Source organism: Buteo buteo, unplaced genomic scaffold (genome assembly GCF_964188355.1).
Source record: "Buteo buteo unplaced genomic scaffold, bButBut1.hap1.1 HAP1_SCAFFOLD_98, whole genome shotgun sequence".
NCBI lineage: Eukaryota > Metazoa > Chordata > Aves > Accipitriformes > Accipitridae > Buteo > Buteo buteo.
The window spans coordinates 1-19,070 of record NW_027439261.1 but is presented as its reverse complement, the minus strand read 5'-3'; the positions used below and the strand labels follow the sequence as shown (position 1 = coordinate 19,070).

The following is a 19,070-nucleotide window of genomic DNA, read 5'->3' as shown; positions in this document are numbered from 1 at the left end:
GCTGGGTAATTATTGCTAATTAGTGGAGGCAGAGGAGCTTCGTTAGGGACTAATCAAGCCCCGCCCCACCCAGCACCACCCTTGTACGAATCCGCTCTCGTTTATTATCTCCGTTTTGGACCACACACCCCCCGCCAATTAACGCCCCAATAAGCTAATTAGAAGTAATGAGGATTAACAAACAGTTTGGGGGGGGTTGCCTGACAGCGTGGGGGGAGGGAGGCGAGGTCAGAGGTCAGGGGGCGGGACCTTCCTCATGGCCACGCTTGGGGGGGGGGCCAGGCGGGGCGGGGTCGCGTCCGTTGATGGGACAGTCAATGAGATGGCGTCCGTCTCGGAGACGTCCAATGGGGCGGTGTCAGCTTTGGGGCCGCCCAATGGGGTCCTGGAGGTGCTGGGTGGAGGCGTGTCCGTTGTTGGGACGCTCAACGAGGTCACGCCCGTTGTTGGTCTTGGAGATGCCCAATGAGGTCGCTCCTGGTTTTGGGACACTCGATGAGGTCACGCCCATTTTTGGGACGCTCAACAAGGTCACACCGGTTTTTGGGACATTCAACGAGGTCACGTTGGTCTTGGAGATGCTCAACGAGGTCACGCCCATCGTTGGGACGCTTAACGAGATCGTGTTGGTCTTGGAGATGCCCAATGAGGTCATGCCCGGTTTTGGGACGCTCAACGAGGTCACGCACATTTTTGGGATGCTCAACGAGGTCATGCTGGTCTTGGAGATGCTCAACGAGGTCACGCCCGTCGTTGGGACACTCAATGAGGTCGCACCCGTTTTTGGGACACTCAACGAGGTCATGTTGGTCCTGGAGATGCCCAATGAGGTCACGCCGGGTTTTGGGACGCTCGATGAGGTCGCGCCTGTTTTTGGGATGGTCAGTGAGGTCATGTTGGTCTTGGAGATGCCCAATGAGGTCGCAGCCATTTTTCGGACACTCAACGAGGTCATGCCCATTTTTGGGACACTCAACGAGGTCACACCTGGTTTTGGGACACTGAATGAGGTCATGTTGGTCTTGAAGTTGCCCAACGAGGTCACACCGGTTTTTTGGGACGCTCAACGAGGTCACACCGGTTTTTTGGGACGCTCAACGAGGTCACACCGGTTTTTTGGGACGCTCAACGAGGTCACACCGGTTTTTTGGGACGCTCAACGAGGTCACACCGGTTTTTTGGGACGCTCAACGAGGTCACACCAGTTTTTTGGGACACTCAATGAGGTCACGCCCATCATTTGGACGCTCAACGAGGTCATGTTGGTCCTGGAGATGCCCAACGAGGTCACACCTGGTTTGGGGATGCTTGACGAGGTCACGCCCATTTTTGGGACGCTCAACGAGGTCACGTTGGTCTTGGAGATGCCCAACGAGGTCACGCCCATCGTTGGGACGCTCAACGAGGTCACGGCCACCTTGGAGACACTCAAGCGGGGTCACGGCCACCTGGGAGACGCCCACCGGGGCCGTCCCCTCCTGTGGGACCATCGGCGGGGCGACGGCCGCCTTGGTGACGATGGGGCGGTGGCCATCTTGGAGATGCTCCGGAGGGTCGCGCTCACCGCGGAGACGCTCAGACGCGTCGGCTTCGCCTCGGAACCACCCAACGGCTCCGCGTCCACCTCGGCGAGGTCACGTCCACGTCGGTGCCACCTCTCTCCTCTTTGTGGTCACCGTAGCCGACCTTGAGATGCCGGAGAAGGTCGGCGGAAGGAGGCCCCGGTGTCGGACCTTCTGCCGGGCGTTCTGGAACCAAACCGCCGCCACCTGGTTGGCCAAGCCCAAGGTGGTCGCTGGGAAGCTGGAAGGCGAAGGGCGGCGGGAGGATGGTGGAGGTGGAGGACGTGGAGGTGGAGAACGTGGCGGTGGACGTGGAAATGGAGGTGGAGAACATGGAGGACGAGGAAATGGAGCTGGTGGATGTGGAAACGGAGGTGGAGAACATGGTGGTGGACGTGGAAATGGTGGGCGTGGCGGTGGAGAAGATGGAGGACGAGGAAATGGAGGTGGTGGACATGGTGGACGTGGAAATGGAGGTGGAGAACGTGGTGCTGGATGTGGAAATGGTGGGCATGGTGGTGGAGAACACGGAGGACAAGGAAATGGAGGTGGAGAACATGGTGGAGGACGTGGAAATGGTGGGCGTGGTGGTGGAGAAGATGGAGGACAAGGAAACGGAGGTGGAGAACATGGTGGAGGACATGGAAACGGTGGGCGTGGCGGTGGAGAAGATGGAGGACGAGGAAAGGGAGGTGGTGGACATGGTCGACGTGGAAATGGAGGTGGAGAACGTGGTGCTGGATGTGGAAATGGTGGGCGTGGTGGTGGAGAACACGGAGGACAAGGAAATGGAGGTGGAGAACATGGTGGAGGACGTGGAAATGGTGGGCGTGGTGGTGGAGAAGATGGAGGATGAGGAAATGGAGGTGGTGGACATGGTGGACGTGGAAATGGAGGTGGAGAACGTGGTGCTGGATGTGGAAATGGTGGGCGTGGTGGTGGAGAAGATGGAGGATGAGGAAATGGAGGTGGAGAACATGGCGGTGGACATGGAAATGGTGGGCGGGGCAGTGGAGAACATGGAGGACAAGGAAATGGAGGTGGAGGACATGGAGGATGAGGAAATGGAGGTGATGGACCTGGAAATGGAGGTGGAGAAACGTGGTGGATGTGGAAATGGTGGGTGTGGCGGTAGAGGACATGGAGGACGAGGAAATGGAGGTGACAGATGTGGAAATGGAGGTGGTGGGCGTGGTGGTGGTGGGCGTGGCAGTGGAGAACATGGTGGAGGATGAGGAAATGGAGGTGGTGGACATGGTGGACGTGGAAATGGAGAACATGGTGGACGTGGAGAACATGGCGGCAGTGGGCGTGGCGGTGGAGAACATGGCGGACGCGGCGGCGATGGAGGTGGAGAACGTGGCGGTGGGCGTGGTATCGGTGGGCGTGGTGGTAGAGGACGCAGCCGTGGCGCTGGCGGTGGTGGCCAGCGCGGTGGCTGTGGTGGTGGAGACCATGCTGGAGGAGGACACGCCTATGGCGGGTGTGGTGGTGGCCGTGATAGCGTGGTCGGCCATCTTGGGGGGGAACGTGGCGGGGGGGGACGTTGGCTGTGGTGGTGATGTCACCCACGGCGCTGGCCCCAACGTTGGCCGTGGCGTTGACGTTGGCCGTGGCGTTGGCCCCAGTGTTGGCCATGGTGTTGACATTGGCCATGGTGGTGGCCCCAACGTTGGCCATGGTGTTGACATTGGCCATGGTGGTGACGTTGCCCATGGTGTTGATGTTGGCCATGGTCTTGACGTTGGCCATGATGGTGGCCCCAACGTTGGCCGTGGTCTAGACATTGGCCATAGTCTTTACGTTGGCCATGGTCTTGACGTTGGCCATGGTGTTGACGTTGGCCATGATGGTGGCCCCAACGTTGGCCGCGGTGGTGACGTTGGCCGCGGTGGTGGACCCAATCTTGGCCGTGGTGGTGACGTTGGCTATGGGGATGATGTTGGCCATGGTGTTCACGTTGGCCATGGTGGTGTCCCCAACGTTGGCCATGATGTTGACGTTGGCCATGGTCTTGACGTTGGCCATGGTGGTGGCTCCAACGTTGGCTGCGGTGGTGACGTCGGCCATGGTCTTGACGTTGGCCATGGTGGTGGCCCCAACGTTGGCCGTGATGTTGACGTCGGCCATGGTCTTGACGTTGGCCATGGTGGTGGCTCCAACGTTGGCTGCGGTGGTGACGTTGGCCATGGTCTTGACGTTGGCCATGGTGGTGGCTCCAACGTTGGCTGCGGTGTTGACGTTGGCCATGGTGTTGACGTTGGCCATGGTGTTGACGTTGGCCATGGTGGTGGCCCCAACGTTGGCCGTGATGTTGACGTTGGCCATGGTCTTGACGTTGGCCGTGCGGTTGACCCCAACGTTGGCCGCGGTGTTGACGTCGGCCGTGGCGTTGGCCCCGACGTTGACCACGGGGTTGACGTTGGCCGCGGCGTTGACGTCGTCCAATGGTGGTGACGGACCAGGCGGAGCTCTCCCCGCCCCGTGGGGCACCGATAGGTCTTCTCAGGGGGCGGGGCAGGGCGGGGCCCCCCTCATCCCCCCAAAACACGCCCGGCTCCGCCCGAAGCCGCCGCCTTGACGTTCTCCTCCTGCTTGGGGGGGGGGGGAGGGCGTGACATCGGGTGGAGTTTGGGAGGGGCGAGGGGGGTCCCCAAGGATTTGGGGCGGGGCCTGAAGGATTTTGGGGGGCCCCAGGGGCTTGGGTGTGGCCGAGGGTCTTCAGGGTGGGGTTTTGGGGGGAAAAGAGGGGATTTGGGGGGTGGGGGCGGGGCCTGGGGTCCCGTTTTGGGGTTGGGGGGGGCAAATAAATTTTGAGGAGGATTTTTGGGGGGGTTGAGTGTTTTTTGGGGGGTCCTGGGGGATTTTTGGGGGTCCCGTGATGGGATTTTGGGGTAATAAAGAGGGATTTTGGGGTCCCGGGGGGATTTTGGGGTGTAAAAGTGGGGGTTTGGGGTCCCGGGGGGTGTTTTGGGGTAGAAAAGTGGGATTTTGGGGACCCCGGGGGGTGTTTTGGGGTTCAGAGTAAGGTTTTGGGGGGAAAGTGGGGTGTTTTGGGGTGCAGGGTGGGATTTGGGGGTCCTGGCGTGTTTTGGGGCACAGAAGTGGGGTTTTGGGGGTCCCAGGGGGTGTTCGGGCAGCCAGGGGGGAGTTTTGGGGTCCCGGGGAGGGATTTTGGGGGCACAGAAGTGGGATTTTGGGGTCCCGGGGGGTGTTTTGGGGTCCCGGGGGGGTGTTTTGGGGTGCAGAGTTGGGTTTTAGGGTCCCGGGGAGTTATTTTGGGGCACAGAGGCGGGATTTTGGGGTCCTGGTGTGTTTTGGGGTGCAGGGTGGGATTTGGGGGTCCCAGGGGTATTTTGGGGCACAAAAGTGGGATTTTGGGGTCCTGGGGAGGTATTTGGGGGCAGAGAAGCGGGATTTTGGGGTGCCAGGGGGTAGTTTTGGGCACAGAATCAGGTTTTGGGGGTCCCAGGGTGTGTTTTGGGGTGCGGGGGGTGTTTTGGGGCACAGAATTGGGTTTTTGGGGTCCCGGGGAAGTCTTTGGGGGCACATAAGTGAGATTTGGGGGTGCCAGGGGCTGTTTTGGGGTGCGGGGAGGTTTTTGGGGTGCAGGGTGGGGTTTTGGGGTCCCGGGGAGGTGTTTTGGGGTAAAGTAGTGAGATTTTGGGGTCCTGGGGTGTGTTTTGGGGTGCGGGGTGGGGTTTTGGGGTCCCGGGGACGTATTTTGGGGCAGAGAAGCGGGTTTTTGGGGTCCTGGGGAGCATTTTGTTGTGCTGAGGGGTGTTTTGGGGCACAAAATCAGGTTTTTGGGATCCCAGGAAGTTATTTTGGGGCACAGTATCGGGTTTTGGGGGTCCCGGGTGGTATTTTGGGGTGCAGGGTGGGGATTAGGGGTCCTGGGGAGGTGTTTTGGGGCACAGAGGTGGGATTTTGGGGTCTCAGGGTGGATTTTGGGGTGCGGGGGTGTGTTTTGGGGCACAGAAGTGGGGTTTTGGGGTGCCGGGAGGTTATTTTGGGGTGCAGCGTTGGGGTTTGGGGTCCTGGGGAGGTGTTTTGGGGCACAGAATCAGGTTTTTAGGGTCCCAGGGTGTGTTTTGGGGTGCAGGGTGGGATTTGGGGCACAGAAGTGGGGTTTTGGGGTCCCAGGGAGATATTTTGGGGTGCCGGGGGTGTGTTTTGGGGCACAGAATCGGGTTTTTGGGGTCCCGGAGGGTATTTTGGGGCACAGAATCGGGTTTTTGGGGTCCCGGGGGGTATTTTGGGGCTCAGAATCGGGTTTTTGGGGTCCCGGGGGGTATTTTGGGGCACAGAAGCGGGGTTTTGGGCTCCCGGGGGGTATTTTGGGGCACAGAAGCGGGGTTTTTGGGGTCCCGGGGGGTATTTTGGGGCTCAGAATCGGGTTTTTGGGGTCCCGGGGGGTATTTTGGGGCACAGAAGCGGGGTTTTGGGCTCCCGGGCGGCGTTTTGGGGTCTCAGCGGGGGCGGGGGGGTCCCGTGGTGCCGCCGGCGCAGGCCCAGCCCCCCCGGCAGCTGCTGGTCAATGGGGACGCTCCCAGTGCCCCCCAGTATATTCCAGTGCTCTTCATTGGCCAACACAACGTTGGGGCGCTCCTCGTTGGCCCACGTGGCGCCGGGCTCCTTCGCCATTGGCTGCCGCCGCGTCAGGCCCCTCCCCATCGGCCAATGCCGCGCCAGCTCCACTCCCATTGGCTGACACAACCTGGACGTCGTCTTCCTTGGCCCCCAGCCCAACGCCGGGGCTCCTCCCATTGGCCAATCCAACGCCGGGGCTCTTCTCATTGGCCAACCCAACGCCGAGGCTCTTCCCATTGGCCAACCCAACACTGGGGCTCTTCCCATTGGCCAACCCAATGCTGGGCCCCTCTTCAGCTCCACCCATTGCTCCTTCCCCATTGGTCGGCCTGGCCTGGTGTCCCTCCCTACTGGCCAATCCCGTGCGCTGGAGATTCGCTCGTCCCGCCCACATATCTTTGGCAATGGGGGGGCTGGTGGCCATCTTGGGGGGGGCGGTACTGAGGTATTCTGGGAGATCTGGTTGGTGGGGGCTTGGTGGGGGTGGGACTCTTGGGTGGGGGAGGCAGCTCCCAGCCCCTGATTGGCCAGCGGGGGGCAGGAGGTGGGGTCATTGCCATCCATGGGGGGGGGTGGGCAGGGACCTATGTTGGGGGGAGGAATGACAGAGGTTGGGGGGGTGGGGTCATGCCCTGCAGCAAGGCATTCTGGGTGCTATGTGCCCCGCCCATATGCAAATTACCTCGTTAAGGAGCAAGGTCGTTAGCGGCGCCTGTTAATGAGGAGACACAAACTTGGGGGGGGGGGAGGGGAACACAAGCATCCGGGTCTTTGATTCCATGGAAGAGTGGGTTAGGGGGGAGGGGGAGGAGATCATTTGCATCTCATTTGCATGTCATTTGCATCCGTCAGTGAGGCCAGGGCTGGGTTATGGGGCCCATCGTCTGCCAGGCCACGCCCTGCCACGCCCTGTCTCCACCTGCCCATCCCCCCCCCCCCAACACTCCCCCCGGGACCCCCACGATCGATGGCAGGCCACGCCCACCCCGCCCTGGGCCACGCCCCTCCCTCCAGAAGCCACGCCCCCTCGGTTGGCCCCACCCCCCCCCAGTATCCCCCCCAGTCCCTCCCAGTAGCTCCCAGTCCCCCAGCTCCGCCCGGACTCCACTTCCCACAATCCCTTGCGGTTCTCCCCTCCCCCAATCCCATCACGCCGTGGGGTGGGGGGGCGGGTCTTCCCACAATCCCTTGCGGCCCCCTCCCCCCACTGACCCGAGGCGGGGGAGGGGGAAGTTAAAAAAAAAAAAACCAAAAACAACCAAAAGCTGCGGGTCGCCATGGAGACCGGCCCCCCGGGGAGGAAGGTGCCGCGGGGGATTATGGGATGTTTGGGGGGCGATGGGGCTCTATGGGGGGGTCTGTGGGTGTTGGAGGGCACCGGGGGGCACTGGGAGGGCGCTATGGGGCACTGGGGGGCATTGGGGGGCTCTGTGGGGCACTGTGGGGCTCTATGGGGCACTGGTGGGATCTGTGGGGCGTTGGAGGGATCTATGGGGCACTGGGGGGCACTGGGAGGGCTCTATGGGGTGCTATGGGGCACTGGGGGGCACTGGGAATCTCTATGGGGCACTGGGAGGCATTGGGGGGCTCTGTGGGGCTCTATGGGGGGATCTGTGGGGCGTTGGAGGGCTCTATGGGGCACCGGGGGGCACTGGGAAGGCTCTATGGGGCGTTGGGAGGCTCTGTGGGGTGATGGGAGGCACTGGGGGGCTCTATGGGGCACTGGGGGGATCTGTGGGGCGTTGGAGGGATCTATGGGGCACCAGGGGGCACTGGGGGGCTCTATGGGGCACTGGCGGGCACTGGGAGGCTCTGTGGGGCGTTGGGAGGCTCTGTGGGGTAATGGGGGGCACTGGGGGGCTCTATGGGGCACCAGGAGGCACTGGTTGGCTCTATGGGGTGCTATGGGGCACTGGGGGGGGGCTCTATGGGTTTCTAGGGGGCATTGGGGGGGCTCTATGGGGCGTCGGAGGGATCTATGGGGCACCAGTGGGCACTGGGAGACTCTATGGGGTGCTGTGGGGCACTGGGAGGGCACTATGGGGCATTGGGGGTTTCTATGGGGCACTGGGGGGCTCTGTGGGGTGCTGGGGAGCTGTGGGGTGCTATGGGGCTCTATGGGTTTCTATGGGGCACTGGGGAGCTGTATGGGGCGTTGGAGGGATCTATGGGGCACTGGGGGGGTCTATGGGGCTCTATGGGGCACCGGGAGGCTCTGTGGGTTTCTGTGGGGCACAGGGGGGCTCTATGGGGCGTTGGAGGGCTCTATGGGGCACCAGTGGGCACTGGGAGGTGTGGGGGTGCTATGGGGCACTGGGAGGCTCTGTTGGGCTCTATGGGGCACTGGGGGGCACTGGGAGGCATTGGGAGTCTCTATGGGGTGCTATGGGGCACTGGGGGGCTCTATGGGGTGTTGAAGGGCTCTATGGGGCACCGGGAGGCACTGGGAGGCTCTGTGGGGGTGCTATGGGGCACTGGGGGGCATTGGGGGGCTCTATGGGGCACCGGGAGGCACTGGGAGGCTCTGTGGGTTGCTGGGGGGCACGGGGGGGCTCTATGGGGCACTGGAGAGCTCTATGGGTCTCTGTGGGGCACTGGGGGTCCCTATGGGTCGGCAGGTTCTCTGTGGGGCAGCGGGGGTCCCACTGGAGATGCCGCCTCCCCCCCCGTCTGACCCCCACCTCCCCCCCCCCAGCCCCCTCGCCCGGCCCCATCGAGGTGGAGGTGAAATTCGCCGTGGGGCCGGGGACGGAGGCGGCGCTGGCGGCGCTGGGCGCCATGGGGCTGCCCCACATCCCCCCGTTCCGCGACTGCTATTTCGACGGCCCCGCAGCCCCCCTGGGCCGAGCCGACGTCTGGTTGCGGCACCGCCAGGGGCAGGGCTGGCAGCTCAAGCTGCCCCACGGTGACCCACGCCCGCCCCACGGCGACCCACGGCAACCCACGGCGACCCACGGCGCCAGCGAAACCGTTCGTCCGGACGCTGAAGCCGCCCGGGATCCCCCCGAAACGGCCGGGAGCGGCCCCCGGCTGCCCCATAGCAGCTCGGAGACCCCCAGGAGCCCCCCCAGAGCTCCCCATAGCACCCCCAAACCCCATAGCAGAGCTGATCTGCCCCATAGTGACCTCAGTCTGCCCCATAGCGACCTAGATCAGCCCCATAGCACCCCCAAACCCCATAGCAGCCCTGATCTGCCCCATAACAACCTTGACCTGCCCCATAGCAATCTAAATCTGCCCCATAGCAACCTTGATCTGCCCCATAGCAGCCCCGATATGCCCCATAGCGACCTCAGTCTGCCCCATAGTGACCCTAATCTGCCCCGTAGCAGCCCTGATCTGCCCCATAGCGACCTCAATCTGCCCCATAGCGAACTCAGTCTGCCCCATGGCACCTCTGATCTGCCCCATAGCAATCTCAATCTGCCCCATAGCGACCTCAATCTGCCCCATAGCGACCTCAGTCTGCCCCATAGCACCCCCAAACCCTGTAGCAGCCCTGATCTGCCCCATAGCGACCTTGACCTGCCCCATAGCAGCCCTGATCTGCCCCATCGCCACCTCAATCTGCCCCCCAGCCCCCCTGATCCCCCCCGTAACCCCCCCAAAACCCCCCGTGCCCCCCCAGCTCCCCACGGCACCCCCGCGCCCCCCAGCTCCCCCGCGCCCCCCAGCGCCGTCACGGCGTACCGGGAGGTGTGGGGCGACGCGGGGGTCCTGGCGGAGCTGCGGCGTATTTTGGGGGTGCCGTCGGCGCCCTGGCGGGGGGTGGGGGAAGCGTTGGGCCCCCTGGGGCTGCGCCCCACGGCGTCCTTCGTCACCCGCCGGCGCAGCGCCCGCCTGGGGGGGCTGCGGGTGGAGCTGGATGAGGCCGATTTCGGGTACGGGCTGGGGGAGGTGGAGGAGGTGGTGCTGGGGGGACCCCGAGAGGTGGCGGCGGCCAGGAGGAGAGTGGAGGGGGTCTGCAGGGCCCTGGGTGAGTTTGGGGGGGGGGGGCCATGGGGGGGCGTGGGGGTCAAGGGGGCGGGGTGGGGGGTTGTGGCGGTAGGGGGCAGATGGGGGTTTGGGGGGAGAGGGGAATTTGGGGGTCACAGGGAGGTGGGGGGCACGGGGGGAGATGGGGGATGTGGGGGGAGATGGGGGTCACGGGGGTGGGGGGGTGGGGGGGGATGTGGGGGTCATAGGGGATTTGGGGGTCACAGGGATGTGGGGGGAGATGGGGGTCATGGGGATTTGGGGGGGTCACGGGGATGGAGGGGTGTGGGGGGAGATGGGGGTCACGGGGAGAGATGGGGGGTCATGGGGATGGGGGGGTCTTGGGGGATTTGGGGGGTGATGGGGGATGTGGGGGTCGTGGGGATTTGGGGGGTCACGGGGATGGGGGGGCATGGGGGGAGATGGGGGTCATAGTGGGGAGATGGGGATTTGGGGGTCACGGGGATGGGGGGAGATGGGGGATGTGGGGGGAGATGGGGGTCATGGGGGCAGATGTGGGGAGATGGGGATTTGGGGGTCACGGGGATGGGGGAGATGGGGGATGTGGGGGGAGATGGGGGTCATGGGGGATTTGGGGGTCACGGGGATCAGGGGGACACATGTGGGAACATGGGGGCACACGGGAGGGATGGGGGGGCAACGGGCGGCGTCCCGAATCCCACCCACCCCCGACCCCGGTGTCTTTTTTCTCTCCCCACCCCCCCCACCCCCACCGCGGTGACCTCGCCGCCCCCGTGACCCCCGCTGACCCCGTGACCCCAGGGGTGGAGCCCCAGCGGCGGATTCCCGGGAAACTCAGCGTTTTCCTGGCCCGGCACCGTCCCCGTTACTACAAGCTGCTGCGAGAAGCCGGACGCCTGGAGGGAGTGGAGGAGGACGAGGAGGGGGGGGGAAACCCACCGCGGGACCCCCAATAAAACCCGCCCACGACCCCCCCCACCTCCGCCTCCTGTCGCCACCCCGTTTCCCAAGGGACAAGATGGCCGCCTATCCCAGCATGGAGATGGGGACCAAGATGGCCACCCCACGGTGGGCGCTATGGTGGCACCCCAAGATGGCCGCCCTGATGGAGGACACCATGTTGGTGACCCAAGATGGCCACCAAATACTCCAAGATGGCCACCCAATACCCCAAGATGGCCATCCCCAATGGGGTCCACCATGTTGGTGACCCAAGATGGCCGCCAAATACTCCAAGATGGCTGCCCTGATGGAGGACACCATATTGGTGACCCAAGACGGCCACCCAATACCCCAAGATGGCCGCCCTGATGGAGTCCACCATGTTGGTGACCCAGAATGGCCCCCAAATACTCCAAGGTGGCCACTTTGATGGAGTCCACCATGTTGGTGACCCAAGATGGCTCCGACATACTCCAAGATGGCCGCCCAACACCCCAAGATGGCCATCCCCAATGGGGTCACCATATTGATGACCCAAGATGGCCACCCAATACTCCAAGATGGCTGCTGTAATGGGATCCACCATGTTGGTGACCCAAGATGGCTGCCAAATACCCCAAGAAGGTCATCCCCAATGGGGTCCACCATATTGATGACCCAAGATGGCCGCCCCACACCCCAAGATGGCCGTCCCCCATGGGGTCTGCCATGTTGATGACCCAAGATGGCCCCCAAATACCCCAAGATGGCCGCCCTGATGGAGTCCACCACGTTGGCGCCCCAAGATGGCCGCCCCACACCCCAAGATGGCCGCCCCGATGGAGTCCCCCACCTTGGCCCCAAGGCGGCCATCTTGCCGCCCCGCAACGCGCCGCCGTTCCCAGCGCCGGCGTTTCGTTTATTGAGGGTGGGCGACCCCGCCCCCCCGACATCCGCCCCGCCCCGTGGCCCCGCCCCGGCCCCGCCCTACAGGCGGGAGGGGGCCCCCCCGGCCACCACCACGGTCTCTCCCACCACGTAGGCGGCGGCGGGGGAGCAGAGGAAGGTCACGACCTCGGCCACGTCCGACGGCGTCCCCAGCCTGGGGGGGGGGGGAGGGGCGAAAGGTCACGGGGTCAAAGGTCATAGGGTGGAAAATCACGGGGTGAAAGGTCACGGGGCGAAAGGTCGCGGCGGGGGGGTCCCACCTGTCGATCCCCATGGCGGCCATCACCCGCTCCCGGGTGGCTTCATCCTCCCAGAGCTGCGGGAGAAGGCGTGGTCACGGCCCCCCGCCACGCCCACCGCGAGCCACACCCCTACAGGCCCCGCCCAGCCCCACCCAAACCAACCCCCTCCCCCGCGACCCCCTTCTAGATGGCGTCCACCTCCGGGCCCCGCCCCTGGAGGCCCCGCCCACCCCAAGACCACACCCCTGCTGTGCCCCACCCCCCATAGACTCCACCCCACGTCCAAGCTCCACCCTCCCTGGGCCCCACCCGCCTCCAGGCCACGCCCCCTCCCCCTCGCCATCCACCACAAAGTCCCACGTGGCCGAGCCCCCGCCCCGCCGCCGCCCGGCCGAGCCCTCCCCCCATTGGCTCCCCTCCCCTTGGGCCCCGCCCCGCCCTCGCCGGGCCCCGCCCCTCACGGCGGCGCTGAAGCGGGTCCGGATGAGGCCGGGGGCGACGGCGTTGAGGCGGATCCCTCGGGGGCGGAGCTCGGGGGCCAACGCCTTCACCAGCCCCAGCAGCGCCGCCTTGCTGACGCTGTAGGGGCCCAGCGCCTGGCACCGCCCACTTGTCAGTCGCCCCGCCCCGCCCCACCCACCACCAACCCCACCAGGAGATGGAGCCCAGCACCAACCGGCCATCCCACCCAGCACCCAGCCCAGCACCCATCCTGTCACCCAGCCCAGCACCCAGCCCACCATCAGACAGAGCCCAGCACCCAGCCCAGCACCCATCCTGCCACCCAGCGTGACCACCCACCCCCCCACCCAGCCCAGCACCCGTCCCACCATCAACCCCACCAGGAGATGGAGCCCAGCACCCAGCCCAGCACCCAATCCATCATCCAACCCACGACGAGATGGAGCCCACCACCAACCCAACCACCCATCCCACCATCGACCCAGCACCCATCCCACCAGGAGATGGAGCCCAGCACCCATCCCACCATGGCATGGATCCCACCATCAACCCAGCACCCATCCCACCACCCATCCCAGCACCCGTCCCACCATCAACCCCACCAGGAGATGGAGCCCAGCACCCGTCCCAGCACCCATCCCGTCATCAACCCCCCAGGAGATGGAGCCCACCACCAACCCAACCACCCAACCCAGCACCCATCTCCTCACCCATCCCAGCACCCGTCCCACCATCAACCCCACCAGGAGATGGAGCCCAGCACCCAGCCCAGCACCCATGCCACCAGGAGATGGAGCCCACCATCAACCCAACCACCCATCCCAGCACCCAACCCAGCACCCATCCTACCACCCAGCCCAGCACCCATCCCACCATCAACCCCACCAGGAGATGGAGCCCAGCACCCAGCCCACCACAAGATGGATCCCACCAGCACCCATCCCAGCACCCATCCCACCATGACATGGATCCCACCATCAACCCAGCACCCAACACAGCACCAATCCCACCACCCGACCCACTAGGAGATGGAGCCCACCATCAACCCAACCACCCATCCCAGCACCCAACCCAGCACCAATCCAACCATCAACCCCACCAGGAGATGGATCCCAGCACCCAACCCAGCACCCATCAAACCACCAACCCCACCACGAGATGGAGCCCAGCACCCATCCCAGCACCCATCCAGCCGTCAACCCCACCACCCATCCCAGCACCCATCCCACCATGAGGTGGAGCCCAGCACCCATCCCAGCACCCATCCCACCACCCACCCCAGCACCCATTTCATCACCCAACCCACCAGGAGATGGAGCCCACCAGCACCCAGCACCCATCCTACCACCCATCCCAGCACCCATCCCACCAGGAGATGGAGCCCAGCACCCACCCCAGCACCCATCCCACCATCAACCCACCACCCATCCCCCCCACCCATCCCATCATCCACCCAACCGTCATGAGACGGAGCCCATCACCCCACCCGTCAGCCCCACCCATCGCCCCACCCATCCCCCTCACCGGGAAGGGCATGTACCCGGCCACCGACGACACCAACACGATGGACCCTCCCCTGCGCGTGTTGGGGGGGGGGGGGGGAGGAGCGTGACGATGCGGGTGGGCGTGGCCAACCACCCCCGCCCGTGGCGGGCGTGGCCAAGCCCCACCCCCTCCGAGCCCCGCCCGCCTCACCCCCTCTTCTCCATGTGGGGCACCACCAGCTTGATCAACATGGCGGCCGCCGTCACGTTGACCTGGAAGATCTTGGAGGAGGGCGGGGACGGGGGTTAAAGGTGGGTGGGGCTAGGTGGGCGTGGTCAACGGGGCGTGGCGGGCGTGGCCAACCTTCTCCCAGGCGGCCTCGTCGGCGTCAAGGGCGCTGCCGAAGACGGGGTTGACGGCGGCGTTGGACACCAGGATGTCGATGCCGCCGTAGGTCTCCAGGGCCTTGGGGGGGGGGGCGGAGCCAGGAGTTGGGCGGGGCGGGGCGGCGGCCGCGACCCCCAAGTGCGACCCATAGCCCCATGGGTGCCCCATTGTGCCCCATAGCCCCCCATGGGACCCCCACATCCCCACTGCGCCCCATAGCCCCCATTGTGCCCCATAGCCCCCCATGAGACCCCACCGCACCCCATAACCCCCCCACACGTCCCTGTTGCGCCCCATAACCCCATGGGTGCCCCACTTTGCCCCATAGCCCCATGGGACCCCACTGCACCCCATAACCCCCCCAGTGCCCCATTGCACCCCATAGCCCCATGGGTGCCCCATAGCCCCCCCCCATCCCCATTGTGCCCCATAGCCTCATGGGTGCCCCATTGTGCCCCATAGCCCCCCATAGGACCCCACTGCACCCCATAACTCCAATGGGACCCCCACATCCCCACTGCGCCCCATAGCCCCCCGTGGGACCCCCATGTCCCCATTGCGCCCCATAGCCCCCCATGGGACCCCACTGCACCCCATAACTCCCATCGGTCCCCCATGTCCCTGTTGCGCCCCATAGCCCTATGGGTGCCCCACTCTGCCCCATAGCCCCCCCATGGGACCCCCACATCCCCATCGTGCCCCATAGTCCCCCATAGGACCCCACTGTGCCCCATAGCCCCCCATGGGACCCCCATGTCCCCATCGTGCCCCATAGCCCCATGGGTGCCCCACTGCGCCCCACAGCCCCCCATAGGACCCCACCGCACCCCATAACTCCCATGGGACCCCCACATCCCCATTGCGCCCCATAGGTGCCCCACTGTGCCCCATAGCCCCCCCATGGGACCCCAGTGCCCCACTGCACCCCATAGCCCCATGGGTGCCCCATAGCCCCCCATGGGACCCCACTGTGCCCCATAGCCCCCCATGGGACCCCCACATCTCCATTGCGCCCCATAACCCCATGGGTGCCCCACTGCGCCCCATAGCCCCATGGGTGCCCCATAGCCCCCCATGGGACCCCACGACCCCCATGGGACCCCCACATCCCCATCGTGCCCCATAGCCCCCCATAGGACCCCACTGCGCCCCATAGCCCCCCATGGGACCCCCATGTCCCCATTGCACCCCATAGCCCCATGGGTGCCCCATTGCGCCCCACAGCCCCCCATAACCCCCCGCCCCACTGCGCCCCACAGCCCCCCCCGTGCCCCCCCTCACCTTCTGGACGAGGCGCTGTCGGCTGTGGGGCTGCCCCACATGGCAGACCACCCCGCTGACCTCCAGCCCCCGGCCCCGCAGCTGCCCCACGGCGGCCGCCACGTGGGGGTCGCGGCGGGAGCTCAGCACCACCCGCGCCCCCGCCCCCGCCAGCCCCTCCGCCACCGCCAGGCCGATCCTGGGGGGGGGAGATGGGGGTCAGGGGGGGAGTTGGGGGGCTATGGGGCCATGGGGGGCTATGGGGTGATGGGGGCTATGGGGCTGGGGGATCTATGGGGAGATGGGGATCTATGGGGTGATGGGGTCTATGGGGGGCATGGGGCTGGGGGGGCTATGGGGAAATGGGGATCTATGGGGTGATGGGGTCTATGGGGGCTATGGGGCTGGGGGGGCTATGGGGTGATGGGGGGCTGTGGGGAGATGGGAGCCTATGGGGGGCTATGGGGTGATGGAGGTCATGGGGCGCTATGGGGCTGGGGCGCTATGGGGTGATGGGGGGCTATGGGGCTGGGGGGGCTATGGGGTGATGGGGGTCTATGGGGAGATGGGGGCCTATTGGGGGCTATGGGGTGATGGGGGTCATGGGGGGCTATGGGCTGGGGGAGCTATGGGAGGGCTATGGGGTGATGGGGGGGCGATGGGGGGCTATGGGGCTGGGGGTATGGAGCTGGGGGAGCTATGGGGCGATGGGGGGCTATAGTGGGGGCTATGGGATCATGGAGGTCATGGGGGGGTATGGGGTGGTGGGGGCTATGGGGGGGCTATGGGGCTGGGGGGGAGCTATAGGGTGATGGGGGAGCTATGGGGGCTATGGGGCTGGGGGGATCTATGGGGCTGGGGAAGAATCTATGGGCTGGGGAATCTATGGGGCTGGGGGATCTATGGGGCTGGGGGATCTATGGGTCTGGGGGAATCTATGGGGCTGGGGGATCTATGGGTCTGGGGGGAATCTATGGGGCTGGGGGAATCTATGGGGCTGGGGGATCTATGGGGCTAGGGGGATCTATGGGGCTGGGGAGGAATTTATGGGTCTGGGGAAGAATCTATGGGGCTGGGGGGAATCTATGGGGCTGGGGGATCTATGGGGGCTGGGGGGAATATATGGGGCTGGGGGAATCTATGGGGCTGGGGGATCTGTGGGGCTGGAGGGGATCTATCGGGCTGGAGGGGAATCTATGGGTCTGGGGGGAATCTATGGGGCTGGGGGGAATCTATGGGGCTGGGGAGGAATCTATGGGGCTGGGGGAATCTATGGGGCTGGGGGATCTATGGGGCTGGGGAGGAATTTATGGGGCTGGGGAAGAATCTATGGGGCTGGGGGGAATCTATGGGGCTGGGGGGATCTATGGGGGCTGGGGGGAATGTATGGGGCTGGGGCAATCTATGGGGCTGGAGGGAATCTATGGGGCTGGGGGATCTGTGGGGCTGGAGGGGATCTATCGGGCTGGAGGGGAATCTATGGGTCTGGGGGGAATCTATGGGGCTGGGGGGAATCTATGGGGCTGGGGAGGAATCTATGGGGCTGGGGGGAATCTATGGGGCTGGGGGATCTATGGGGCTGGGGAGGAATTTATGGGGCTGGGGAAGAATCTATGGGGCTGGGGGGAATCTATGGGGCTGGGGGGATCTATGGGGGCTGGGGGGAATGTATGGGCTGGGGCAATCTATGGGGCTGGAGGGAATCTATGGGGCTGGGGGATCTGTGGGGCTGGAGGGGATCTATCGGGCTGGAGGGGAATCTATGGGTCTGGGGGGAATCTATGGGGCTGGGGAGGAATCTATGGGGCTGGGGAAGAATCTATGGGGCTGGGGGAATCTATGGGGCTGGGGGATCTATGGGGCTAGGGATCTATGGGGCTGGGGAGGAATCTATGGGGCTGGGGAAGAATCTATGGGCCTGGGGGGAATCAATGGGGCTGGGGGGATCTCTGGGGCGTTGGGCGGGGTTGGGCGGGGCAGGGGGGCGGGGTTTGATTTGGGGGGGGGGGGGGTCACTCACCCGTCGGTGGCGGCCGTCACCACGGCCACCTTCCCCGCCAGCGCCCCCCCCGGCCCGGGGGGCCCCCCGCGCCCCCCACCCCCCGCAGGCCGCTGCCCCCCACCCGCCCCACGGCGCCCCACATCGCCCCACGGCCTCTGCCCCGGGAAACTGGGGGGGGGGGGCACTGGGAGGCGACTGGGAGGGAGCGGAGGGGGGCTGGCAGGGACTGGGGGGGACTGGGGGGACGGCGGCGATGGGGGGCAGGTGGGGGGGGAGGTTGGGGGGCACTGGGGGGGACTGGGGGGGACTTAGGGGGGGACTGGGGGTACGGGGGGTTACTGGGGGGGACTGGGGGGACTTAGGGGGGTACTGGGGGGTACTTGGGGGTACTGGGAAGTACTGGGGGGGGATGGCGGCGATGGGGGGGAGGTGGGGGGGAGGTTGGGGGGCACTGGGAGGGACTGGGGGGGACTGGGAGGTACTTAGGGGGCACTGGGGGGTAGTTAGGGGGTACTGGGGGTACTGGGAGGTACTGGGGGGTACTGGGGGGTACTTGGGGGTACTTAGGGGGGTACTGGGAAGTACTGGGAAGTACTGGGGGGGATGGTGGCGATGGGGGGAGGTGGGGGGGAGGTTGGGGGGCACTGGGAGGGACTGGGGGGGACTGGGAGGTACTTAGGGGGGTACTGGGAGGTACTGGGGGGTACTTGGGGGGGTACTGGGAAGTACTGGGGGGGACTGGGGGGGACGGGGGCGATGGGAATGAGATGGGAGGGGGGAGGTCAGGTGGAGGGGGGGACTGGGGGGACTGGGGACGTACTGGGGGATACTGGGGGGTACTGGGGGTGGTACTGGGGGGGTGCTAAGGGGGACTGGGAGGCACTGGGCAGTGGTAAGGTATACTGGGAGTTACTGGGGGGGGTATTAGGGGGTGCTGGGAGTTACTGGGGGGTGTTAGGGGTGCTGGGAAGGTGCTGTGAGAGTACTGGGAGGGCTACAGGGGGGTACTGGGGGGCACTGGGAGGTCCTGGGGGTGCTTAAGGGGTACTGGGGGGGTACTGGGGGTGCTGAGAGGCACTGGGGGTGGTACTGGGGGGGGTCTAAGGGGGTGCTGGGAGGTACTGGGGGGGTATTAGGGGGTACTGGGAGGCACTGGGCAGTGGTAAGGCATACTGGGAGTCACTGGGGGGTGTTAAGGGGTGCTGGGAAGGTGCTACAAAAGTACTGGGAGGGCTACAGGGGGGTACTGGG

At 65.3% G+C, this 19,070-nt stretch overlaps 4 protein-coding genes across 4 annotated transcripts; 3 read left to right on the top strand and 1 right to left on the bottom strand.

Annotated features, from left to right (window-relative positions):
• Window positions 1–303: 303 nt before the first annotated feature.
• LOC142027947 (uncharacterized) lies at window positions 304–1,691 on the top strand. The gene is made up of 2 exons (XM_075022103.1): window positions 304–950; window positions 981–1,691. The coding sequence occupies exons 1-2, from the start codon at window positions 306–308 to the stop codon at window positions 1,689–1,691; spliced, it is 1,356 nt and encodes a 451-aa protein (XP_074878204.1). The 5' UTR covers window positions 304–305.
• Window positions 1,692–1,828: 137 nt separating this feature from the next.
• LOC142027948 (uncharacterized) lies at window positions 1,829–2,930 on the top strand. Its single transcript, XM_075022104.1, has 2 exons — window positions 1,829–2,428; window positions 2,531–2,930. Exons 1-2 carry the CDS (start codon window positions 1,829–1,831, stop codon window positions 2,795–2,797), a joined length of 867 nt encoding a protein of 288 aa, XP_074878205.1. The 3' UTR covers window positions 2,798–2,930.
• A 4,409-nt stretch (window positions 2,931–7,339) lies between these two features.
• On the top strand, window positions 7,340–11,105 carry THTPA (thiamine triphosphatase). The gene is made up of 3 exons (XM_075022114.1): window positions 7,340–7,459; window positions 8,851–10,131; window positions 10,914–11,105. The coding sequence occupies exons 2-3, from the start codon at window positions 8,934–8,936 to the stop codon at window positions 11,066–11,068; spliced, it is 1,353 nt and encodes a 450-aa protein (XP_074878215.1). The 5' UTR covers window positions 7,340–7,459; window positions 8,851–8,933; the 3' UTR covers window positions 11,069–11,105.
• Window positions 11,106–11,927: 822 nt separating this feature from the next.
• On the bottom strand, window positions 11,928–17,961 carry LOC142027968 (dehydrogenase/reductase SDR family member 4-like). The gene is given in 9 exon segments (XM_075022115.1): window positions 11,928–12,135; window positions 12,242–12,297; window positions 12,685–12,819; window positions 14,210–14,261; window positions 14,381–14,451; window positions 14,534–14,635; window positions 15,839–16,016; window positions 17,838–17,905; window positions 17,908–17,961. Coding segments are annotated over 9 exon segments (831 nt in total). The 3' UTR covers window positions 11,928–12,020.
• Between the last annotated feature and the right edge of the window lie 1,109 nt (window positions 17,962–19,070).

What these genes read in the sequence shown, in the direction of transcription:
- LOC142027947 (XM_075022103.1), top strand. Translation starts at nt 306, where the DNA reads ATGGGACAGTCAATGAGATGGCGTCCGTCTCGGAGACGTCCAATGGGG. An exon ending in TTTTTCGGACACTCAACGAG is followed by an intron (nt 951 to 980) that starts GTCATGCCCATT and finishes ACACTCAACGAG; the next exon opens with GTCACACCTGGTTTTGGGAC.
- LOC142027948 (XM_075022104.1), top strand. Translation starts at nt 1,829, where the DNA reads ATGGTGGAGGTGGAGGACGTGGAGGTGGAGAACGTGGCGGTGGACGTG. An exon ending in TGGAGGATGAGGAAATGGAG is followed by an intron (nt 2,429 to 2,530) that starts GTGGTGGACATG and finishes GAGGAAATGGAG; the next exon opens with GTGGAGAACATGGCGGTGGA.
- THTPA (XM_075022114.1), top strand. Translation starts at nt 8,934, where the DNA reads ATGGGGCTGCCCCACATCCCCCCGTTCCGCGACTGCTATTTCGACGGC. An exon ending in GGGGGTCTGCAGGGCCCTGG is followed by an intron (nt 10,132 to 10,913) that starts GTGAGTTTGGGG and finishes CCGTGACCCCAG; the next exon opens with GGGTGGAGCCCCAGCGGCGG.